At 33.8% G+C, this 27118-nt stretch overlaps 1 protein-coding gene across 1 annotated transcript; it reads left to right on the forward strand.

Annotated features, from left to right (window-relative positions):
* The first annotated feature begins 20418 nt into the window (after nucleotides 1-20418).
* On the forward strand, nucleotides 20419-22916 carry LOC149545111 (TMV resistance protein N-like). The gene is made up of 3 exons (XM_089793702.1): nucleotides 20419-21273; nucleotides 21387-21662; nucleotides 21771-22916. Exons 1-3 carry the CDS (start codon nucleotides 20419-20421, stop codon nucleotides 22518-22520), a joined length of 1881 nt encoding a protein of 626 aa, XP_089649828.1. The 3' UTR covers nucleotides 22521-22916.
* Nucleotides 22917-27118: the final 4202 nt, after the last annotated feature.

Consider the following 27118-nt stretch of genomic DNA (forward strand, 5'->3'; position numbering starts at 1 on the left):
GTGATCTACCCTGTTAGGAGCACAGAGGATTGCTAGATCCACCTTGTTAGAGGATTTACAAACATACTTTATAAGTATGCACTCTGTTAGGAGATTTGAATAAAGACGGTTAAGTCTACCCTGTTAAAGGATTTACAAAAATGATTCACCTGTTAGGATGAACCAACAGATCAACCTACAATTTGACTGAGTTCTTTATTGTAGATCACCTTCTATGATTGATGAAATCATTTCCACTCCTGGTAGACCTTGCTGAGTATTCTTTTTTGCTGATGAATTCGCATATCATATCTTATGTCCCTCCTTTTTGCAATATTCTATCTCTTGTGTATTCTTGAATGTGTCAATTGTATATATCTCTTGAATGATATAATACATTATATATATATATATATACCATTCCAATATATATTCATGCAAGGTCGGCCAAAAACAAGTAAAAAAAATATAACTAAGTCAGCCAAATGGTAAAATAAACTCGAGTTCTTCAGACAGACTTGATGACCTTCTAATACGCAGCATCCACTACGTTACTCGGCATCGTCATGCACTCAGTAGAGGTAGGGGCTCGGTTCATACTAGTCATACAAATTTGCCCGGAACTCGATAACCATTGGTGACTCGGTAGATATAGTGTCACTCGATAGAAACTATTTTCTTCATTAACCTTCTGAGCTCGGTTATCACTTAGTCCTTCCTCACTCGATCATCACTAAGTGCCTCCTCACTCGATTAATACTAAGTGCATCTTCACTCAGTTAGAACTGTATCTGCAATGCTCGAACTGTGTCGCCATCACTCGGTCTGAACTGTATTACTCGGTGTGAACTGTATTACTCAGTGTGAATTGTATTACTTGGTTAGAACTGTGAGATGAGTGTTGTCACTAATGGAAAATAATTTATGTCAACAGTTTCATGGTTGATAGTGACAAAGTATATATTCAAGCTATTAGACCAAGAATTGCATGGGTTAAGCCTCTAGGTTATGAGGTTAATGTTGATGAAACAAAGAATAATATTGAAGCACTGGTTAATGAGCCTATTGACCCTAAAGATGCATACTTTGGCACCTACAATGAAGAAAAGGCTAGAATAGAACTTTACATAAAAAAACCTCATGTAGTCAACAAAGGGAAGAAAACAATTGAAAAATTGAAAACTAGTTCCACTCTTTTGTTGACTAAAGGAAAAGGAGAAGACATTGAGGAAGGTGAAGCAAAAGGTGTAGAGAAATTAGAGCAAGAAAAGCTAGTAAAGAAGAAAGGTAAGGTTATAATAACTAAGTCTATCAAACCATCTATTCTTGTGTTCACAAGGAAGGCATCTAGGAAGAAACTTGATAAAGAGGGAGGAGATGTGATATTTAGAAGACCTCCCCCCACCTTTTAGGAAAGATTAAAGGAAATGGACCCAGGAGCTAGCATAAAAAATTTTAAATCACTAAAGTATGAGACTAGGATTGCAGGGGAATAAAAGAAAATAGAATACACGACAATGTCTAAAATAGGTAAGTATAAATATTCCCCAAACCATCTTGTTAAGAAGATTCTAGGTGATCTAATGGAGAAAATAAAGACAAGATGGGAGAATGCTATGAAAACTACTAAGGACTTATATGAGCAGACCCTAAGGAAACTCATGCTGAGTTTGAATGATAAGGAAGTAAAAGAATCATTAGGGAAGAATGAAGAAAAACTTACCTTAAGATTCAACAATTGTCTTATATTGATAAATGACATTAAACATGTGGTAAGGAATGCCACCAACACTTGGAAAAACATTTTCAATCTTTGCAAGAAAAGTGATTTTATAGTTCATGTCAATGACAAGGATGAAGATGATGATGAACATGGAAAATATGAGGAAATTTATAATGAAGAAGTGACACATTATTACAATGTACATGAGGAAGAGGAACAAGGACTGGAAGCTAATGAGGAATATTTAACTAATGTTCAGAACATACAGGAGACCAACCCCAAGAAAATTGCAGCAATGGTCATAGCCTCACTTCCTCATTCTTTGAGTGAAACATTGAAAGCGTCAAGCCCAAAGAAAGCTACTATAAGAATGATTTTTTAAAACATTGTAAGTTCTTGAACACTCGATCAATTTTTCACCTGTTCAGTTCAATACTTCATTGATAGAAGTGGCAAGCACTTCATCTATTGAGCATTCGACACTTCCCTCTACATCAATTTTGGTTACACTAGGTAGTTCAACTAGTATTTCAACACTAAGTGCACTATCTATTTTTTTAGGTAGTCATACTATCTCTACCATTTTTTCTATTCATAGCATGCAAACAATAAGTACAAGGATAGTTGAGACCAAGCCTCAACTAAGCATACAAATTTTGAGTAAAGGCAAAAAGAAAGAAGAAAAAATTAATCTTAATGAGGAGATCGTTATCCAAATTGGGACATCTCAAATCTTAACTTTGATCAAATGCAAATTTTTGGAGAACTTCTTCAAAAGAAAGCTAAGTAGCAGATGCGTAGAGAAGGAAGAAATAAAGAGTTTCAAATAATTGAAGATGCGGAGAATATTTTAATAGAGGCACTAAACATAGAGGTTGACACTTGTCAACCAATTTTGATTCAACTAGCAAAGGCAGCCCATAAATTCAATGAAGATTTGAATGGATGGGACAAATTTTGGCAGAGAGTTGAGAAGAAATTTGAGAATAAATTTTTGGAACTTATTACTCAAAATATTGCTATCCATCAACCAGATCTATCTACTATTCTAGGCTCATTGGAGACCTCCTGCAACAATTTAACTTCATTATTTGGTAAAATCTATGATACATCAACTTTCACCAAGGAAATAAGAGATGAATTGTCAAAGATTGATGAAGATCTATAGTTAAGTGCACAACAATTACAACTTGACCCTATTTATAGCTCTTCCCACTATTCAAAGATTAGATTCTTAATGGATATGCAAGCAAAATTGCTAAGAGAAGAAGCTAGAATAAGAGCTACATTGGTGGACATTCACCACATGATTCTCTCAAACATGGATGCATTGCAAAAACATATTTCACATGCCAAAATGCTCATCCATTATAACAAATTCTCTATTGTTGATCATATGATAGAACTTTCTGTAGAAGTTCAAGTTGCATTGCACACATGCAAGGTGTTGCAAGAAAATTGGGATAAGACAATGGCACTGATCTTAAAGTTACATTCAAATTTCTTGTCACATTTTGGCATTAATTTATAGTAAATAGCATACATCTTGGCATTAATGTCAAAAAGGGGGAGAAAATGTATATATTAGATGAGAAAAGATGTAAAGTATATTGTATATATGTATGGGGGAGCATTATATATGTAAAAAAACTCAAAAATACATCTTCAACAAAAAAAATTTGAAAAATCTCAAAAAAAGAGTGCCCTACCGAGTTGGAGACACGAGGTGATGAATAAACAGTGTTCTTGAAATTCAGTTTTAACTAATAATTTTTTTTGTCACTAATGCCAAAGGGGCAGATTGTTGATATTATAGTCATGTTTGTTATTAGTTACACAAACTTATTTAGACTGTAAGTATCTACTGTGCATATTGTATAGTTAACTAGGCATATTTTTTGCATTGAGTTCTATAGTTTCTACCAAATCCAAAGGACAGTATTCAGTTTGTGCCAAGCAGTTTCTACCATAATGTGATCAATAGTGTAAACTGAGCTTCATAACGTTTATCAAGTTCCTCAGTGCAAACTAAGTTATGATGTGCTTACCAAGTTCATTGTTAAATAAATGTGAATACAGTTTTGACTAAGCCACTCAGTGTTAACCAAGTTATTCATTTTATACCCAGCTTGTAGTGATAGCATTTACCGAGCTATGTAGTATGAATCAAGTGATTCATTTTTGTATGCCAAGTTTCACAGTATTCATCGAGTCACCATTGCAAACCGAGTCCAAACTATTGGAAAGTGACCAATATAGACCAAGCTTCTACATCTACCAATGCATGATGATGCCAAGCATTGACTATGGATGCCAAGTATGAGAACCTCACTAAGCTAGTCTTCAGAACCTAAGTTCCTATAGTTTAAACTTTGTGTATTTTTTGTAAACTTATAGTGTAGCCTGTTGGCATTAAGTTATTATTTCCATTAGTGACAACACTTATTCATATATGTAAAGCTACTGAGCTCAACACTTAGCATCCTTCACTCACCAAGAATTCCAGTGTTAACCAAGCAACAACAGTTTACACTGAGAAGAACAGTGATTACCGAGTGGATACAGACAATGTGGAGATCAGCAGTGTCTATCAAGCTCCATAGTGTCTACTGAGCAATCAAGTTGTATGATGGAAATTCAGTGCAACTGAGTGTTGGAAGAAGCAGTTTTTACTGAGTGAAACAACGTAAACTCAACGTACAGTATCTACCGAGTGATACCACATCTACTTAGTCTCCAATGGTCACCAAGTTTAGAACTACATCAAGTGATTAGTATGGACTAAGATTTTACTTCTACCGAGTGCATGATGATGCCAAGTAATGTAGTGGATGTCGTGTATCAGAAGGTCACCGAGTCAGTTCAATGAACCTAAGTTATTCTCTACTGGGTTGACTTTGTAATGTGTTTTTCACTTGTGTATTGGTCGACCTTGTAAGTTTTGTGAATTGGAAAGGTATATATAAGAGATGTATTGTAAATAATTATATATAGAGATATACATAATAATTATAATATGATGTATGACTAAGGTATTCAGCAGGATCATCAAAGGAGCAAAAAAGACTTAATCACATAAGGTGATCAAGTGCTTAAGGATCTTATCAACAATTAGTTGTAAGTTGATCCAGTATTTCATCCTAACAGGTGAACCAGTTCTAAATCCTTTAACAAATCTCTTAACCAAGTGCATACTTCATTGTATGTTTTTAAATCCTCTAACAAGGTGGACCTAGCAGTCCTTTTTGCTTCTTAACAAGCCAGATCACCAGAAGTGGTCAATATAAGCCTTAATAGGCCAACTTTCTACTGCAATAGTGAATTTTTGTGGGTACCATCCCCACCCTAGTTTTACTTTCTATTTGGAAGGTTTCTAGGTCACTAAAACTCTATGTTATTATGTGTGAAATGTTTAATCTTTCAGTACTTGTGCATGCAGTAGTATAAATGAATTTATGGTAATTATTTTACATGCTTATTTCATGAAAAACCTTTTGAATTACTGATTCACCTCCCTATCAATAATTTACCAAGTCTTGAATATTTCCAACAATTGGTATCAGAGCTTTTGTGGTTCTCAGGATAAAGTTTAATAGCTTGAGCAAAGATCAAAGGACAAAATGGAGATATTCAGACTTGACAAGGCAATTGAAAATGAAAAGCTAGATTTGGAGATGGCCATGGTTCAACTCAAGGAAGCAAAAGAAGATCTTTCCCAATCCCTAAAAAGAAGAAAGGAACTTACAAATTAGATGAATGATCTCAAGTATGTTGAAGAAAAGATTGAAGACTTTTTCCCTTCAAGCAGTTTAGATGAAGCAAACAATGCAATCAAAGAAATCCTAGAAAAGAATGGATCCCTGCAAGAAGAAGCAAGGAAAGTCAAAAGAGAACAAGAAATCCAATCAATCAGGCTATATGAGATCTTGGAAGAAAGAAATAAGGAAATAGAAGATTTGGAGTCCAAGAACAATGAAGAGAAAAATTAGTCTAATCAGAATGAAGACCTTATTGATCAAATCTTTGAAGCAACTCAAGAGATCAGGATTCTCAAAGCACAAAAATGAAAGAATAAGAAATGATCTGAATTATGAAAGAGAAATCAATGAAAGAATAATGAGAGAACTGAGATCTGAAAATAAAATCAATGAAAAGTTGAAGAATGACCTAAATGCTGAAAAACAAATAAATGAGAGAATAATGAAATCTCAAGAAGATATGAATCCATTGAATCAGAAAAATGAGTAGAATCTTCATAGGCAAAAGGGTAAAGTAGGACTTGGATACTAGGAAGAAGAAAGTGAATCTTCCAAACAAGGTGCAAAAAGGAATCAAAAACCTACATGCAATCATTGTGGGAAGATTGGTCACACATCAAACAAATGTTGGAGCAAAGGAAAAGAAAAATTCAATGGAAAGTGTTATAACTGCAATCAGCATGGTCACAAAGCCAATGAATGCAAGGAGAAACCAAAATTTGAAGATAAATATCACAAATGAAAAAGGCATGGTCGTGCAAGGAATCAGAATGTAGATCCAAATCATTCAATCCAGCTAAACAGCTTGTAAAAGCAATATTTGGATGGGACTACAATACCTGGTATAGAAGTCATTATTGTGGAGAATATGGACATACTGGCATAAATTGTGCAAGGCATCACCTAAGAAAGAAGGATACCACTATAAGGTGATACACATTCATTGAACTCAGTCATATAGCTGAAAACTATATGAACATAAGCAAAGTTGAAGATGAAAAGAAAGAAAGGGTTGACAACATTAGGAAACAAATGAAGTAGCAATGGATTCCTAAATCTACCAAGGAAACGAGCTCAAATCATGGGAATGAAGTCACTCAAGAAGTGGGTGACTCCATCCTCTCAAACTAAGCTTCTAAGGATGGATTGGAGCTACACTCTCCAAGAAAATCATAAGCAGTTCAAATAAATGCAAATCATGGAAATGATCCAATCACTATTCTAGATACAAAAGGATCACAAAGAGTTCATATTTTTTCGAGTTGCATCAAACTCCACCAAGCAAGGTCGGGAGTAGTGGAACTATGTCTTCTAAGTCGATACTCTTGCCAAGTTAGGTTAGTGGATGATTGTTTGCCATGCATTGTGTCATTATGGCACCAAGCATTTATAAAAATTTCTCAACAAAAGGGAAAAATTGACTTCATTCTTCACTGCATTCATAGTATTCAAAGCGCAAAGAAATTTGAAGAGCATTATAGTATTTTAGAGCAATTTAGCAACAAAATCTTCAAAATTTTCATTCAAATACCGAGCATTGATGGCAACTACCAGCGGAAGTAGCAGCAAAGAGAAGAAGAGTTCCAAAATGTTGGTCAAGGGTGTTGAATGGAAGGCACCAAACTTCAAGATTGTTCCTGCTATTGCTGAGTCCTTGGATCCGTATGGTGCTCAATCTAAAATCCCACCAAAGGTACTTTTGATAAATGACATAAAAACTCATTTTAAATGTACTATTCAGGAATTATAGACATTAGAGATGGATAATGCCCTAGCTGAGATGTGTGTGAATGGAGTGTTGAAATTGGAGCATAAACATTTAAAAAAATAAAAGGATTGACTCATATCCCTCACCTACCACATAACTTACAAGTAAAATGGATTAGGTATATATTGAGTTGGTTTCACAATGGTCAACTATGGTTGGAGCAACCTATTTTGATAACAAAGAAAATGATTCACAAGGTCACAGGTATCCCAATGCTCAGGAAGGCAAAGATGACCAAAACCCTAGGTCAGGAGGAATTGCAAAAGAAAACCCTAGCCAAATGAGATAGTAGAGGTTTGAAGATAAATAATGTTACTGACGTAGAGCTTAGGTTTGGCATACACTTCATAGCTTATAAGACCTACAGCTCGATTTAGTTGAACAACATTCCTTGTGAGGCAGTTGACCTAGCATTCAAGGTTGTGAAGAAGAACCTTGAATATGACCTATTAGATGTGCTATTGAAGCAATTTAATAAGAACATTGACCATGTTAAGACTTTAAGGAATAATCCCTTCAAGTTTGGTTCACTTCAAAGGAGCAGAAAAGACTTATCCATCACTTAAGGTGATCAAGTGCTTAAGGATCTTATCAACAATCAGTTGTAAGTTGATCCACTATTTCATCCTAACAGGTGAACCAGTTCTAATTCCTTTAACAAGGTAGACTTAACATTCTTTGTACAAATCTCTTAATCGAGTGCATACTTCATTGTATGTTTGTAAATCCTCTAACAAGGTGGACCTAGCAGTCCTTTGTGCTCTTAACAAGGCAGATCACCAAAAGTGGTTAATGTAAACCTTAATAGGCCAAATTTCTACTACAGTAGTGAAGTTTTGTAGCTACCATTCCCACCGCATTTTTACTTTCTATTTGGAAGGTTTCTAGGTCACCAAAACTCTATGTTATTATGTGTGAAATGTTTTATCTTTCAGTACTTGTGCATGCAGTAGTATAAATGAATTTATGGTGATTGTTTTACATGCTTATTTCATGAAAAACCTTTTAAATTATTGATTCACCCCCCTCTCAATAATTTACCAAGTCTTGAATATTTCCAACAATTGGTATCAGAGCTTTGTGGTTCCTAGGATAAAGTTTAACAGCTTGAGCAAAGATCAAAGGACAAAATGGAGATATTCAGACTTGACAAGACAATTGAAAATGAAAAGCTAGATCTAGAGATGGCCATGGTTCAACTCAAGGAAGTAAAAGAAGATCTTTCCCAATCCCTAAAAAGAAGAAAGGAACTTGCAAATTAGATGAATGATCTCAAGTATGTTGAAGAAAAGATTGAAGACTTTTTCCCTTCAAGCAATTTAGATGAAGCAAACAATGCAATCAAAGAACTCCTAGAAAAGAATGGATCCCTACAAGAAGAAGTAAGGAAAGTCAAAAGAGATCAAGAAATCCAATCAATTAGGCTATGTGACATCTTGGAACAAAGAAATAAGGCAATAGAAGATTTGGAGGCCAGAAACAATGAAGAGAAAAATTAGTCTAATCAAAAATGACCTTATTGATCAAATTTTTGAAGCAACTCAAGAGATCAGGATTCTCAAATCACAAAATGAAAGACTAAGAAATTATCTAAATTATGAAAGAGAAATCAATGAAAGAATAATGAGAGAACTGAGATTTGAAAAGAAAATCAATGAAAAGTTGAAGAATGAAATCTCAAGAAGATATGAATCAATTGAATCAGCAAAATAGGAGAATAATGAAATCTCAAGAAGATATGAATCAATTAAATCAGCAAAATGAGAAGAATCTTCATATGAAAAAGGGTAAAGTAGGACTTGGATACAAGGAAGCAGAAGGTGAATCTTCTAAACAAGGTGCAAAAAGGAATTAAAAATCTACATGCAATCATTGTGGGAAGATTGGTCACACATCAAACAAATGTTGGAGTAATGGAAAAGAAAAATTCAATGGAAAGTGCTATAACTGCAATCAGCATGGTCACAAAGCCAATGAATGCAAGGAGAAACCAAAATTTGAAGATAAATGTCACAAATGCAAAAGGCATGGTCACAAGGCATCAAAATGCAGATCCAAAACATTCAATCCAGCTGAACAATTTGTAAAAGCAATATTTGGATGGGACTACAATACCTGGTATATGGACATACTGGCATAAGTTGTGCAAGGCATCACCTAAGAAAGAAGGATACCACTATAAGGTGTTACACATCCACTGAACTTGGTCATATAGCTTAAAACTATATGAACATAAGAAAAGTTGAAGATGAAAACAAAGCAAGGGCTGACAACATTAGGAAACAAATGAAGAAGCAATGGATTCCTAAATCTACCAAGCAAAGAAGCTCAAATCATGGGAATGAAGTCACTCAAGAAGTGGGTGACTCCATCCTCTCAAACTAAGCTTCTAAGGATGGATTGGAGCTGCACTCTCCAAGAAAATCATAAGCAGTTCCAATAAATGAAAGACATGGAAATGATCCAATCAGTATTCTAGATACACAAGGATCACAAAGAATTCATCTTTTGCCAAGTTGCATCAGAGTCCACCAAGCAAGGTTGGGAGTAGTGGAACTATGTCTACCGAGTCGATACTCTTGCCGAGTTAGGTTAGTGGATGATAGTCTATCATGCACTGTGTCATTATGGCACCAAGAATTTATGAAAATTTCTCAACAAAAGGGCAAAATCGACTTCATTTTTCACTGCATTCATAGAATTCGAAGAGCAGAGAAATTAGAAGAGCATTATAGTATTTTAGAGCGATTTAGCAGTGAAATCTTCACAAATTTCATTCAACTACTGAGCATCAATGGCATCTACCAACGGAAGCAACAAAAAATAGAAGAAGGGTTCCAAGATGCTGGTCAAGGGTGTTGAATGGAAGGCACTGAACTTCAAGATTGTTCCCATCGTTGCTAAAACCTTGGATCCGTATGGTGCTCAATCTCAAATCCCACCAAAGATACTTTTGATAAATGACATAAGAACTCATTTTAAATGTACTATTTAGGAATTAGGGACATTAGAGATGGATAATGCCCTAGCTAAGATGTGTGTGAATGGAGTGTTGAAACAGGAGCATAAACATTTGGAAGCAAAAGGATTGACTCATATCTCTCACCTACCACGTAACTTCCAAGTTAAATGGATTAGGTATATATTGAGTTGGTTTCACAATAGTAAACTATGGTTGGAACAACCTATTTTGATAAAAAAGAAAATGATTCACAAGGTCACGAGTCTCCCAATGCTCACTAAGGCAAAGATGACCAAAATCCTAGGTCATGAGGAACTACAAAAGAAAACCCTAGCCAAATGGGATGGTAGAGGTTTGAAGATAAATAATGTTACTAATGTAGATCTTAGGTTTGGCATACACATCATAGCTCATAAGATGTATAGCTTGAGTCAGTTGAATAGCGTTCCTTGTGAGGCAGTTGACCTAGCATTCAAGGTTGTGAAGAAGAACCTTGAATATGACCTGTTAGATGTGCTATTAAAGCAATTAAATAAGAACATTAACAGTGTTAAGACTTCAAAGAATAATCCCTTCAAGTTCGATTCACTTCTCACTTGTTTATTCTTTTATGTTCAAAAATTATTTCCATCCAAGGGAAATATCGTATGGAGGAAAGACACCCCTGTTTTGTATCAGATAAATGAATTTATTGCTGAAATTGATGAAAATTTTGAAATTGTGTTGAATAACTATTTTGAGGTATTGAAAGAAAATATGAATAATAGATTCTAGATCCCACCCAAGCTTGTAGAAGACTACAAGGATGACATATTCTTTATGGTGGACTATGATAGGGTATACATACAAGCAGTCATATCAAGAGTGGCATGGGTGAAGCCATTGCCATATGAAATAAACATTGATGAAGCTAGAGACATCATTGAGCCACTGGTGAATGAGCCAGTTAATCTTAACCTTCCTACATTTGGAACCTATGAAGAAGCCAAAAAGAGGATAGAGCTTAGTATTAAGCTTCCACAAGCTCTCAATAGAGGAAAGAAAAGAGTGGCTAAATTGAAGACATTTCAAGGTCCTCTTATGCTTACTAAGGGAAAGGGTGAGGATGAAGAGGAGGAATTAGATGATGACAAGGAAGAATCTTAAAAAGAAGAGGAACCACCAAGGAAGAAAGGTAAGGTGTTTATCACTAAACCTCAAAAGAAACCAACTGCAGTATTCTCAAGATGGACAAGGAAAGGCAAAAAGGAAACTGAACCTATGTTTGTCCAGTCTCCACCTAAATTTGAGGAGAGAATGAAATAGCTAAGAGTTGGAGCAGGAATTTGCAAGTTTAAAGCTCTCAAATATGAGACTCGAACTCCTGCTAAGAAAAAAGAGATTGAGGATTTAGTCATGGAGAAAATGGGTATTTGGAAATACTCCCTAGCTCAAATGCAACCTCAAATCCATGAAGACCTTTATGCCAAACTCAAAGTCCGATGGGATAATAAAATGAAAATTGTCAAAGACATCTTTGAACAACAACTAAGACAATTGGTTCCCAATCTAACAAATGCAAAAGTAAAGAAGGCATTAAAGGAGCATGAAGATAGAATGATTCCAAAACTTAATACATGCAACATATTGATGAAGAACATTGAATCAGTGGTTAGGCATGCCTCAGATGTTTGGAGAGATGTATATCATCTTAACAAACCATCAAATGAAATTGTTATAATCAAGGATGATAACAGTGACAGTGACAATGATGATAATGATGAAGAAAACATTCCTTCAATCATGGTCACAGTAGGAAAGCTACATGCCTTAATGGAAGAGAGGGAAAAAGAAGAAAAGGAGGAAGAAGCAGTTGAGGAAGAAAAGGATGAAGATGACCTGGTAAGAATAACAGCTGAAGCTATCGCATCTCTTCCTCACACTCCACCAAACAATGTTACATCTATGGCAACAGCTTCTACTAGTGAGATTTTAAGTAATACAACAACATCATTTACTCAATCTGCACCAACCACCTCCCAGCTTCAAGAAACTACAATGGAAGTGTCAACCACTTCATCTATTGGGTTGATAGTCACTTCTTCAACTACCAAGCTAGCTCCCTCAGCCCCTATTTCATCATCATAGTAAGAATGGTTTGAGATCTGAAATTCAAGATGAGATAAGTTTTGTGAAATTGGATAGTGTGGAAGAAGCATACCAATATGCCCTAAAAGTCAAGGAGATCTTGACAAAGAAGCATGAGAAGAAAAAAAGAGGTATATGTGGTAGATTTTTAAAAAGCAAAGGTATATCCTATGGAAAAAGTAGCAAATTTGAAAATCATGTGCAAAATAAGAGAAAAATCAAGTGGAAAGGTCATGATAAAGGAAAGCTTGAGTCAAAATGTGGTAGTTCTTACCAAGGAAGAGGTAGTTATTACCATGATAATTATGGAAGAGGAGGTTTCCAAGGTATTTTTTTTAAGGCAAAAGTTAGCAAGATGGAGTCTAACAATGGGTAAAAGCACAAACCTGTGTCACCCTTTTATAAAGGAAAAGCCTAACAAAAGTACAATTGTTCATCTTCAATGACATAGAAATGTGTACAAATGAATGAAGTTTAGGATTGAAATTTTTAATAATTATTTGGAATAAGAATTTATATATTTTCCTAATTTTTATAGACAATTTTTTGCTTGTTGAAAAACATTGGAAATTAGGGGTCTAGCTCCCACCATAAAACTATATCAAAATAAAATTATTTCCCTTTAATCTTAAATTATGTTATAGATAACATGTATAGCTAGAACAATCAAAAATAAAAATTGTCTTTAGAACTATATTTTATCTTTTATACAGTTCAAATTTCAACTCACCTAAAATCTATGGTTTTCATCTCCCACCACATTTTTCAAAGCAAATCTATTCTAACCAAAAGAAAAATTATACAATCTTGAAGAGGACTCTCTCCTCTAGAACATTATGTAATTTTTAATTTATTTTAATATGATTTAATATTTTCTCCTTTCTCAAAATAGACATCTTCTTGAGTGCTAAAATACGTACTTGTAGAATTTTTTAATTACAATACACTATATCTAATTAAAACACTTCAAATTTTATATGAGAATATTCTTGACTTTGAGCTCTATAAAATGGTGTTTATATGTTATTAAAAATACATCATGAAAATTAGTATGAGTTATTGAAAAGTCATTTTTATGAAATAATTTTATTTCTTTAGTAACTGGATACAAACTAGTATAAAACATGCATATAATAGACATTTCCAATTGGAAAACTCTGAGACCATATATAACTTAGCAAGAATGAATTTGTCTAGATCATATGTTTGAATAAAATTTATTTTTAGATAGAAATACTCAAATTCATTCATTCTATTAAGTCATCTTGAAAGGTGACACAACTTTGTACTTTTACCCAAATGTGTTGTGAAATCCAAGATTGGAAACTACTTTGGTGAAATCCTATGTGATGCTATGCCTATGGATTGTTGTCATATTATGTTGGGAAGACCTTGGTAGTACAATAGACTTATTTTTCATGATGGTAGATTTAATGAATATACTCTTTGGGTGAATGGAAGAAAGAAAATGTTGATGCTTTTGATTGAAATTTTTGCTAAAGCAAATTATAGTACTATTAGATTTTGTATGGTTAATGGAAAAGAATTTGAAATGGACATGAAGAAGAACCAAGTTTATTTTTTTGTGATTCCTAGAAAGAAAATTTTTGATAGTACTAGCCGAGTGACAAATAATAGTAATGGCTGAGTAACAGAAAAGGACGACAATGTTGACTGAGTGTCATCAAGTATGGGTAGTGATGATCAAGTACTAGCAAAAATTGAAACTTTTCTTGATGAGTACAACAAGATTGTGACAGATGATGTACCTAATGGTTGCTATCAGTAATAAGTATAATTCATTGTATGGATCTTATTCCTGGAGCTAGTTTTCCAAATAAAGTACCATATAGGTTGACATCTACCAAGAATGAAGAACCTAATAGACAAGTACATCATTTATTTTAGAAAGGCTTGATTAGAGAAAGATTGAGTCTATATGTTTCACCTTATATATTAGTTCCTGAGAAAAATGGAGAGTGGAGAATGTGTACTGATTCTTGAGCTATTAACCAGATAAAAGTGAAATGTAAGTTTCCCATGCCAAGGATGGAAGACATAATGGATTGTTTAAGTGGAGCAAGCTACTTTACCATGATTGATTTGAAGAGTAGCTATCATTAGATTAAAATCAGAGAAGGTGATGAGTATAAGACTTCTTTCAAAATAAGAGATGGCGTGTATGAGTGGTTGTTGTGCCTTTTAGTTTGACTAATGCACTAAGTACTTGCATGAGATTGATGAATGAGGTTCTAAAGAGATTCTTTGGTAAGTTTGTGATTTTTTTTAGGATGATATTTTAATATTCAGTAAGATTGACAAAGAATGTATAGAACACATTAGCCAAGTGTTGCAGCGATTAAAGGAGGAGAAATTGTTGATTAATTTGAAGAAGTATTCATTCATGCAAGAGGAGATTGTTTATTTGGGATTTTTTTGATTTGAGCTAAAGTTTTGAAAATGGACCCTAGGAAGGTTAAAGCAATTCTGAAGTAGCCTATACCTGAGAATGTGGGTGAGGTAACATCATTTCACGGTTTAGCAAGTTTGTACATAAATTTTATAAGGAATATGAGTTCTATATGTAATGTTATGACTGACACTATGAGAGGAGATAAAAATGATTTCAAGTGGAGGCATGGAGATGATAAGAGTTTTGAGACTTTGAAACAAAAGATTGTTGAGTTACCTATATTGGCATTACCCAATTATAATAAGGCATTTCAAGTTGATTGTGATGCAAGTGGTAGTGCAATAGGAGCTGTGTTAAGTTAAGAAGGTAAACCTATTGGCTTCTTTAATGAGGAATTGAATGATGCTAAAAAGAAGTGTTTTGTGCATGATCAAGACTTTTGTGCAATTGTTCAAGCCTTGAAGAAGTGGAGACATTATTTTATTCCTAATGATTGTTCAATGCATATTGATCATAAATATTTACACTATCTAGGAAGTCAACATAAGTTGAATCAAAGACATATGAAGTTGGTTGAGTAATTGTAGAGTTTCACATAAATGTGATAAAGCATAAAAGTGGAGTCACTAACTGAGTTGCAAATGCATTGAGAAGAAGAAATTCTTTGTTGACCAAGATGAAGGTTGAAATTATTGGCTTTGATGAGATGAAGTAGTTGTATGATACTCACCTTGATTTTTTTTGAGGTGTGGAGAGAGTGCACAGCATCGAATCTATTAGACGAACCGAGTAAGTTTGATGAATATTTTATTCAAGTGGGTATGTTGTTAAAAGGAATTAAATTATGTATACCAAGAAGTTCTATGAGAGTGAATTTGATTAAGAAAAAGAATTGTGGTAGATTGGTTGGACACTTTGGTGTTGAAAAGACATTAATTTTTCTTACAAAATGAGTATTATTGGCCACAGATGTATAAGGATGATTAGAAGTTTGTATAGAGTTGTGAAATTTATCAAGTTGCAAAAGGAATAAGTTAGAATACCAAATTGTATACACCTATTTATGTTCCTGAGAAACCATGGAGTGACATTAGTGTACGTGTATTTTGTTCTTGGCTCGTCGAGGACTAAAAGAGGGTATGCTTTCATATTTGATATTCTAAATAGATTTTCTAAGGTGGGATATTTCATATCATCCAAGACGACATCGGATGGATTGCATATTGCTAATATTTTATTCAAAAAAGTTGTTAGATTTCATGGGTTGCTAAGAAGCATTATCTCTAACTGAGATGGTAAGTTTTTTGGTTATTTCTAGAAGACTTTATGGAAGAAGATGGATATTGAGTTCAAGTTTAGTTCTACATTCCATCCACAGATAGAGGTTGTCAATAGAAGCTTGGGTAATTTGTTGACATGTTTAGGTAGAGATAAACTAAGTAACTAGGATATGGTATTCACACAAGCTGAGTTTGCATATAATAATTCTATGAATAGGACTACTGGAAAAAACCTCGTTTGGGGTTGTTACTAGAATGTGGCTTGGAGGTATATCTGATTTGAGGGATATTATTGGTGAAGAGAAGAGAAGTGTGGAAGGAGAAGTATTTGTTGATGTTATGAAGTCTTTAAATGAGGAAGCGGAATTGAAGTTAGAACAAAGTAATCAAAAGTATAAGGAGCATGTAGATAAGTCTAGAGGACACCATATTTTTGAGTTGGTGACGAGGTGATGATTCATTTGAAGAAGGGTAGATTTCTTGTTGGAATATATAGTAAGTTTAAAATGAAGTAGTTTGGTTCTTGTAAGATCTTGAGGAAGTTTGACAATGGCAATGCATATGAAGTTGAGTTATGTGATGACATATACGATGATATACCTCAAGTATATCTAATGATATACCTCAGTCAAATGATGAAGTTGTTGCACCTATTGATTATCCTAAGAAGAATATTGAAGATATTGAGCATATATTGGATCAAAGAGTTGGCAAGAGAACAAGAGGGAAGAGTTACTTTGAATATTAGGTTAAATAGAAGGATATATCAGCTGAAGATACTACATGGATTTCTCAATCTGTATTGGATTCAACTCAAGTTGTAATGCTTTCATCATTCTGGAGAATCATTTTTTTCAACCCCTAGTTGTCTTATGCAAGGGCATCCTAGGTTGTCTTTCTTTCCTACTTATTTTTCTTAGTCTTTATCAAATTGCAATTGTTGTTGAGCTCCAACATTGACCAAGTTGTTGTGTTAGTTGAGTTTCTTCAAGTGTCGAGTTGGCTTGGTGGTTTCTTTTGATACTCAGGTATGTGCAAGATCGTGATCAACCAAACTACGCGCTTAAGTGGCAATAAAAAATCAAAAAACCAAGGTTATGTTAACTTGACGTGCAATTTTCTACTTGTTATTAACTTTATATCAAAAAGTTGAGAGAAAAGAATCTCTAGAAAATTGAATCTAGTTTTTAAACTACTGGGACTTATCTCAAAAAAAAAGAAATTGATTGGTCAAAATTTTGAATTTCAATGCAATATTACAAAAAATTCATAACAAAAATAAGAAGTAGATGTATGTCTTACCACCTTAATCAAAATCAAATGATAATATTTTTTAATAATAAATTGTAGATATAAGTAGTAGAATCATGCCTCAATGTGACACATATTTTTGGGTATTTTTATTCTAAATAAATAAATAATAATTGATTTTTGACTTTAGTATTTTTAGAATTAAAAAACTCTCATGCCTGACTACCTTAACTAATTCAAAACTCTATAAAATTCAAATTTTTATTTTTTTTTCCTTATAGTAGAAGAAACATAGAATGTGATGCATATTTTAGATTTAAAAAATGTTGTACCATTTGAAAGTTATAGTTGTTTTTCAAGTAGTGTGTCAATCAGCACTTTATACGTAACGCCATTAGAAAATAAGTAATAATTACTTACTAAACTCATAATTTGACAAACCTTACATTTATGGAAAGATAAGAACATTATTAAGAAACCCTTTTTATTTCATCAAATTTGGTGAAAAAAAGTTGTCAGCTACATGTTTGAAGTAAAAATCACATAAAAATAGGCCAAAAGCACATTTTTAGGATGTGTTTAAAGTTGACCATATACGTTTGGTATCAAAAAAAGTAGTAAACCTTATAAAGATATTAATTGTTTTCATTTAGTATCAAGGTGGGTGGGAAAAAAGTTTGAATAGATTTTGAAATGTTTTGAGATATTTCAGAACTACAGATTTTTCAGATTGCCACTTTTTGTCACACCGTGATCCTACACATACCCACTTGATTCCTTCTTTGACCGAGTTTGTCTTTGTTAGTTCTTAGTGAGAGCCGACTTGTTCATTTAATTTAGGTTGTACATTTAATATCAGGATTGTGCATTGGGATGTGTGCAGCATTACAAGGTCAGTCTTTCCTAATGTGAGGATCTAGAATCTTTCATAAGTCATTTTGACAAGTATAAATAAAGGTTTCGAGGTTAGATATAGGGCAAGAGTTTAAGGCAGGAGTTAGCTAGATGGAGTCTCGTAGCAGATCATTGATCTATCATGTTGGATGCATTTTGATGTTTTTTTTTTTAAATTATTATTGTATTCCATGTAACCTAGAAGGCCTTACAACCGGGCATGTTTGTTGATATGTGATGAATCAGTAAGATATTGTTGGTTTCTCTCTCTCTTTGGTGTTGTGGGTCTTCAATTTGTGAAGTTAAATAATTACACCTATTAAATCTTCCATGTGTGACTTTGAGCAGGGAGATGTTGGTAGGCTTAAGTTGAGTTTATTCTACTTTAATCCTCCCTCCTTGCATCATTTAATTATACGACTTTACAATTGAATGAGTTTTTTTAAAGAATTTTTAAGTAACTTCACTAAATGACAACTCTAATGAATATGATTATATTTCGCCTAAAGATTTACTTCTAGCATAAGGTGGTAAGATTTGTTATATATCTACATGCTAATCTTTTTCTTTTTTTTAATAATATATTGTAAGAAGGTTGACCTTGATGTTATAGTAGAATTATTAAAATATTGTAAGTTTATACTCTGAATTTGAAGATGATTCTTCCTCTAATTCAAAATAATTAGATATTGTAAACACATAACAAAGCTTGAAGATGATTTTTCATTTAATCCAAATTAGATTATCATATCAAATTTTATATCTTAGTTGGAGTTTCTTATTCTTTTATTTGACAACCTAATATTTATTATCAATTAAAAAATATAAAAAATTATTGTGATATTGCTATCAAATTCAACTTTGTAGTTTTTGAGTCAATCTTATTGACCCATGTGTCATGAATAGTAGCTCACAAGAACCTATCTCTCATGAGAATGAATGAAACACTTAGTATTTATTACACAATTGGGACATAATAAATTCTAAATTGTAAACACATGGGTATAGAATTGGGACATAATTGACAATTCCCATTATATTTGTTTTTATGTTCATTGTCGATATCGAACAAAGCTCTACACTAGGTGGTAGAGTCGAGGAGGAATGAGCTGGAAACATTGAAGGAGGAGAGCACATGTTAATTAAAAAAAATAAAAAATGACAATTCCCATTATAATTGTTAATTATTTTAATGCTCATTTTCAACATCGAGCAAAGCTCTACGGGCGGTAGCGTTGAGGAGGAATGTGCTGGCAACATTGACGATGTAGACCGTACATTAAGACGGAAATTTAATTATTTTGATATTTAAATATGTCCGTTACCCTCTATATATTACATACTTAATCTTCGCCATTTCGAGCTGTTGTACCGTTTGCCTTCTTCTTTAAGAAATTTACATATATTTCATCACTCTAATCTTCTTCTACGGCTTCCTCCTCATCTTCCCAAGAAATGTTAGGATATCAGTACCAGAGAGAAAAATCGACTCTAACTCCAAAAGAACTCGATGTATTCATCAGCCACCGAGGCTCTGATGCCAAAGAAACCCTTGCCAACAAATTGTATAATCTTTTTCAGGAAAGAGGGTGCCCGACATTTCTGGACTCTGGTGTAGAGATTGGAGGGGCGGAATCTATTCCTTCTGCTGTTCGTAATGGCATATGCTCATCCTTCGTTCAAATACCCATTTTTTCCAAAGGAGCTTGTTCTCATAGTGGACCCTCTTCATTCTTAAACGAGCTTATTCTCATGTTAGAGCAATCTGAAGCCCTTTTTATTCCAGTCTTCTACGATATTTAGCCGCTGGAGCTTCGAACGATCGCTAATAAAAGTTTATCCTTATATAAGTCTCGAAGAACGGGCTTTCATGGGTTGAACAGACGGGAAAGAGCCCTCATAGCCGCTTCATACTTCTCTGGCTATGAAGTTAGCCAGCATAAAGAGTAAGATTAATGTCATGTTCATTGTTTTTCTCTTAATCTCCGCTACTTAAAGTAGAATTAAGTTTTTTAAGAGTTTGTTGGTTTTGGTTCTCAGCAATTTGTGTGAAAAGATTGTGTCTCGAGTGCTACAAGTCCTGCAAGAAAAGGAAAAATGGATACCATTGCATGTTGCGGAATATCCAGTTGCACTTGCCGAACTAGTCCAAGATTTTGAAAAAAATTGGTCAGAAGAAGGGGAGAAGGACATGGTGAAGATGGTGGGGATATTTGGACTAGGAGGGTCTGGCAAGACCACTCTGGCAAAATAATTGTTTAATATGAAGCGGTTTGGCTACAGTGCGTCATGTTTCCTTTCTGATGTTAGAGAATCGCATGCCAAAGGTGAATTGCACTGCTTGCAATCTCAGCTCTTCAAAGATCTCTTTGATGAAGATAGGACGTTTAGGAATCTAGATGAAGGAGTAGAAGAGCTGAAGGATCGTTTGGAAAGGGCAAGGCATTTGGATTTCCTTATAGTCCTAGATGATATTGATCATCTGGAACAGTTTCGTGCTCTGTTATTTGAGGACATATTGAGTCCAGGCAGCCTGGTGACAACACGTGTCCAAAGTGTCTTAAGGGGTGCTCATATCACATACAGGATGAAGGGTATGGATAAGCGTCATGGTAGAGAGCTCTTCCGTAGCCATGCTTTCCGCGGACAGGATCCGCCCATTGCATATGAAAAATTGGTTGGAAACTTTGTGGAATTCTGTGGAGGTTTACCCCTCTCGCTTAAAGTTTTGGGCGCCAATTTTTATGGGCGAGATGTGCATTCTTGGGAGTTAGAACTGGAAAAGGTTAGGAAATCTCTACCAAAGGATATAATGGAAAGGCTTGTAATCAGTTTTGATGGGCTGAACAGCCAGGAGAGACAGATATTTATAGACATTGGTTGTTTTCTTCATATGAAGAAGACATGGTATATGAAAAATAGAGCTTCTTTAATCTGGAACGCATCCGGTTGGAATGTTGAAGATGCAATTCAGCACTTGCAAGATAAATGCCTGGTTGAAGTGAGTGGCCATTTCCAGAGCTGTGAAATGCAAAATCACCTCAGAGACCTAGGAAGACAAATGGCAGATGAGTTAGGCCCTCCTCGACTGTGGCAACCGGACCATCTTAAATCCATGGTGTGCTTCTCCTTTAAATCTCTGAAATTTAATTAGTGCGATTTATTTTTGACAACATTTCAATTTGTGCATTTATATACAAATATATATTTTATTCAGATTCTTATATATAGGAAGCAAAAGGATTTAAGCAAATCCTAGCAGAAACAAACGGCAGGTGTTTCCATTCGTTCGAGGATTCATCCCTCAAAACTAGATTTACTTATTTTATAGCAAGTTTAAATGACTCTGCCGAGGCTGAACTCCTCTCGCTGGAAATCAACAATTATCTTGGCAACTTAAAAAGCATTCCTCCATGGATTCCTCTTCCACAATTGCGCTGTTTGATTGTGCGAGAAATGAAAGAGATTTGGAGCACTTTTCAGCAACAATTGCAGTCGAACACTCAGGTATTTCCCTATGCTTTGCCGGAAATTTAAATCTTAGTTTACGGTAGTGTATCAATTTAAAACTACCGACAATTGATATATTTTTTTGAGATTATTGGTGAATTCCAGGGCGATCTCGAGCTTAGAGTGCTGAAGATTTTCGGTTCTCCCTCGTTGCAAAATTTTCCGAATTTGATAGGAATGTGCAGTCATTTAGAAGTATTATACGTAAGTTGTTCCTTGGAGAATACAGATGTAACGTCCTTCGTCAAATCACTTAAAAGACTGAGAAATCTGAAATCATTAGAATTGTGGTTTGGGGGCACTCTTTTCTTCAGCGGGAATTTGGATCTGAGCAAAGGTGGAGATTCATCTAATTTTGAGGCTCGTATGGATAGCCTCGAAACAATAGTATTTCGCAGATTAGATAATATATCAAAGCTTGTAATCAGTGGAGAGATCTGCCCCAGACTTGAATCATTAGAAGTTATGCATATGCCTAATCTAAATGAAATGGACTTAAAGCAGCTAAGGAGGCTGCATAAACTTCAAGTGTACGGATGTGACAAACTAGAAACCCTGTCAGGATTAAAGGAGCTAGAAAAATTGAAGACTCTTATAGTGATACGATGCTTCAGATTGGAAATGATATCAGGGTTATCTTGTGCAACAGAGGTTCGAGAGTTACACATAGAGTCATGTGATGGCTTGAAATCGTTACCGAACCTTTCAGATCTGCGACATCTGGAGCGGATCACGATTGTTGAATGTCAACAGTTGCAGAGCGTAGAAGGTGTTGAAGAGCTGCAAGAATTGAAGAGTCTGGTAATTGGAGCGCATGTCAATGGAGATCCAACTGTATTCAATTGCATGGTTTAATGGAGTTACGACGACTCATGGTGCCACAATACTTGTTGGGTTTAAGGCCGTGGTTAATGAACGGGAAGAAGGGAAAGCTTTGATTGTATTGAAAAGAATAGTTGACAGATTGTACGGACGAAGCATGGAGCAGACGTTATCTTTATGTGACGTGGCAGGCAGAAGTGGAAGCACAATGTTGTGTGATTAATTTGGTTTATCAAGGCTGTTCAAAAGCTCTGGTCACTGTTTTATTCTCTTCCATTACTGTCTTTGATTTCTGATATTTGATATATGGAACTCTGTTCCAACTTGCTATAATATTTAAATTTTCTTTTCATTGTTGTACGGATTTTTGGTTCTTCCAACACAATATTTTTATTTCATCCAATACAATTATAGCATCAGATCAACTTTAGTGGATGGTAATTGGTTTTTTTGTTGGTCAATTAATTTTTAATATGTATTCTCAATAGTATTACTTCAATATCTATTCTCAATTAATTTAGATTGTATATAAATTTGGTTTTCTCTTCTTAGTATTATTTCATATTTTGTTATATTTGACATGGCTTCTCTTTTATAACTAATTTGACAATTATTTAGGTAGCCCTTCCCAATATTTTGTAATTAAACAAAGTTTAAATTCTAAATTGTCTATAAAATTGTCTATTCTTCTTTATAGATTGATGAATTAATATTAATTTCAGAAAAGAAAGAAGTTTTATAAACATCATTCACAACATTATTAATAAACTTTTAACTTTTCTTATGATAGTTATAAATGTATTTTATTCAACAAATTTATATTAAAAGCTAAGTTTTTGAATAAGTTTTAGTTATCATTTTTCAAATGACGGATTTGTAATTTTACCATTTAAGGAGAGTATTTTCCCTTGTCTAATTAATTCAAATTAGGCCATCATAAAGCCAACTACAAAGAGAATACGGAGAAAATACCAACCAGAGTTTCTAGTATCAACTACACTCTTTCTAATTATGTTAACAATGGAAGTATTAGAAATCTAGTTTGATTAATACTCTATTACAATACTCTTTTCTCAGTGCATATGGATTGTTAGTAATGTTCATAATAGAGCTCCTTGTTGAGCTCTCCTTTTTGTTTATCTTTTTGTCTTAATAATTTCTTACCCCTCTTTTAGTACAATGTGTTGATTTCTAATATTTTAATTATTAGTTTGTAGGATTGGCATTGAGAATCTTATCTTCTAAAGGTTTTTCTTTGTTTATGAGTAGTAAAATGTCTAGTATAAGTAACAACCTAATCGATTTGACTAAAATTGAAAATAGTCCTAGGCATAATTTTAAGCACAAATAGTTTTGCATTAGCATTTTCTTCCCCAAATACATTGAAAACCCTCTAGCATGACATTTTGAAAAAAAAAACCACAAATTGCTAGTAGGCCCTACTTTTGAACAAAATTGATACTCACCTCATAACTATTGACAAATATTTACCTAATCCAAATTGTAAATTTTAATCAAATCATAGTAAATTTCAAGTTTCTTGACCATCTTGGATATAACTAGATTTAATTTATGAGTTTCATATATTTATCTCATAAATAAAAAACTACTTTTGCATCACCTATTCTTCTATATATTAGGCTTGAGATGATAATGTCCAATTGATTTGTTGTTGTGCATAAAGCCAATGTAATGAACAATATTTAGTTTTTTAGTAGTTGAACTATCATAAATTTGACAAGATTTTATGTTCTTCAAAATAATTAAGGAGGACTAGGTGTTGTAATCTCAATAGTATTGTAAATGACTTGGCCACTAAACCTTCACAACACAACTTCTATCTTTTCAAATTGTGGACATGATATATTTTCAACTTCTACTTTGGTTTGCACATCTATTTATTATTGCTATGAACAAAAATACCAATCACCAAAGTCATATGTAATAGCAAAAACTAAATATTAGAGATTTATAGACTAGAGTAGCCCACAATATTTTTTTTTTATAGTGAATTCATCATTTAAAGAGGCACATTTCTGCATCTCTTTTTTCCCAATAGTTTTAGATGATTTTCAAAAGAAATGAAGTCTCTATTAATTACCTTATTGATATATTCGCTCAACTTTGTTTTATCTAGGCTTCTTTCCTTCCCTTACTTTTACCCCCTAATATTACCATCATAATTATCATTAAAAAAATAAATATTAGATGACAACATGCACTTTTTCCATGAGAAAACCTCATAGAGAGCTATCTCTCTATATTCTTTAGATTTCCCAAGTATAGTCAAAGGGGAAGACAAGCAATATTCATATGCCTTTTTTGTGTTAGGTGTGAGATAGATATCATTCTCATTGCAATTTCCATGTGACATGAGCCATGTTTGGCTCAAGCATTTAATGTTATTTCTGTAAAACACAACATAACAATGTAATTGTCAATTGTCACACATCAAACTCCAATTATAACATTCAAACATAAAATCAATTCTAAATTCTAAATTCTAAACCCTAAATTATAACATACAAACTATTACTAATTAATATTAGACAAACTTCCACAACACAACTATGAATTGTGAACCTCTCATCCGATAACACATACCTAATAATAGAGTACCAATTACATATATTACTTCCATGAAATGCAAAGAAGGATTCTTTAGTAGTCTTGTCTTGATCAAATATTTCTTCAAACTCAAAATTGTAGAAACTGCAAACTCATAACTTAGAACTCCTTCTATATTCAACTTATCATTGTTTTTCAATACACAAATAGAGGATCCATTTGTTAGCAACGCATAGATGAGAACTTTGTATAGAAGTAAAAATTGATTTTCATATTCTTTGTCAAATAAATCATCATGTTTGTCATAGTTACAATCCTTTTGTAGCCATGATATACCCAATTTTCAAATTAACTCAATTTCGGTGCAACATTTTTCCATCTCTATGACTAAGGAAATGAGTCTATAATCTAGCTTATAAGGTCCAAATTCTTATTACCCAAAAAGTCTCTCTATTCACTTTTAGTATGTTCATCTAATTCAATTGAACTAAAGAACCTAGAACATTTTCATATTTCATCTTTTTTTTTTTTTAACTTAGATATGATTCAAAGATATCATGTGTATAACATCTTGCTACAGTAGTAGCAAGAGTAATTTCTATATCTATTAACTCTAAATCTTTCAGGTCTTGATGCACAAATGCTCCAAAACCAACCACTTCAAACCAAAACATATTGGGGTAAAAGCACAAACCTATGTCACCTTTTTGTAAAGGAAAAGGCTAACAAAAGTATAACTGTGTTGGCATATTAGTTAAGTTTGTTATTAGTGACACACACTTATTCAAATTGTATATAACTACCAAGCTCATTATACAGTTCACAATGTTTACCATGTATTTCAGTTTTTACTAAGTTCTACAGTTGCTACCAAGTCCTTTAGACACATCCCAGTGGTTACCAAGTAGATTCAATGAATGTGAAGACTAGCAATGTGAATTGTGCATTTCAGTTGATGTCAAGTTTATCAGTGGTTATTGAGCAATGCAGTGTTCACTAAGTTCGTAGTGTATGTGATGAGAGTCCAGCATTAACGAAGTTCTTCGGTATTAAGTAAGAGACTTAGTTTATACCGAGCTTGAGGTGAGAATGTTTACCGTGTCATATAGTGTAAATCAAGAGAATCAGTTTATATGACAAGTTCCACAATGTCTACCGAGTCACCAGTGTAGACCGAGTTTAGGACTACTAAGAAGTGATCAGTATGGACTGAGCTTCTACATCTACCAATTGCATGATGATGTCGAGTACTGACAGTAGATGTTGAGTATTAGAAACTCATCAAGTCAGTCTTCAAAACTTGGATGTCTTCATGTCGGCCGACTTTGTAACATTTGTGGTAACTTGTATGATGGCCAACTTTGTAATCTATAATTGGATTGATATATATGTAATGCATTGTATCATATCAAATGCATGATTATGTATGGATGTATGTAATGTGTGAAAATATGAATGCAAATTGCATCAGAGAAAAGTAGAAGAAATGAATTGTAAAGGCCATAACTGCATAAGGAGCAGTAGAGACATATCTATCACAAAAAGGTGATCAGTATAGAAAGGAATCTCATTCAGCAAACTAAGTTGCAGATCAAAGATCTACTACTGTTTCATCCTAACAGGTGGATCAGTCAAATCCTTTCACAAGGTAGACCTAATAATCTTTTGTAAATCTCTTTACCAAGTGCATACTTGATTGTATGTTTGTAAATCCTCACACAAGGTGGACCTAGCAATCCTTATTGCTCCCAACAGGGAAGATCATCAAAAGTGGTCAATGTAAGCTTTAACAGGCTAACTTTATATTACAGTGCTAAAGTTGTGGGTATCATCCCCACCCCAGTTTTACTTTCTATTTGGAAGGTTTTTGGGTCACCAAATTTTTGTGTCTCAGTGTTATGAATGTTTTCAGTTTCTTGTGCATGCAATTAGATCAAAATTTATATTATGGATAAATGCTAATTGAGTGGTTGTATTAAATGTTGAAATTGTTGAAGTTTTAGAAGTTACTGATTCACCCTTCCCCTCTCAGTAACTTAGCTTAGTCCTGAATATTTCCAATA

Source organism: Cupressus sempervirens, chromosome 7, assembly GCF_028749045.1.
Source record: "Cupressus sempervirens isolate cs-2001-9-10 chromosome 7, ASM2874904v1, whole genome shotgun sequence".
NCBI classification, from domain to species: Eukaryota; Viridiplantae; Streptophyta; class Pinopsida; order Cupressales; family Cupressaceae; genus Cupressus; species Cupressus sempervirens.

What these genes read in the sequence shown, in the direction of transcription:
- LOC149545111 (XM_089793702.1), top strand. Translation starts at nt 20,419, where the DNA reads ATGAAGCGGTTTGGCTACAGTGCGTCATGTTTCCTTTCTGATGTTAGA. An exon ending in CGGACCATCTTAAATCCATG is followed by an intron (nt 21,274 to 21,386) that starts GTGTGCTTCTCC and finishes TCTTATATATAG; the next exon opens with GAAGCAAAAGGATTTAAGCA. An exon ending in AATTGCAGTCGAACACTCAG is followed by an intron (nt 21,663 to 21,770) that starts GTATTTCCCTAT and finishes GGTGAATTCCAG; the next exon opens with GGCGATCTCGAGCTTAGAGT.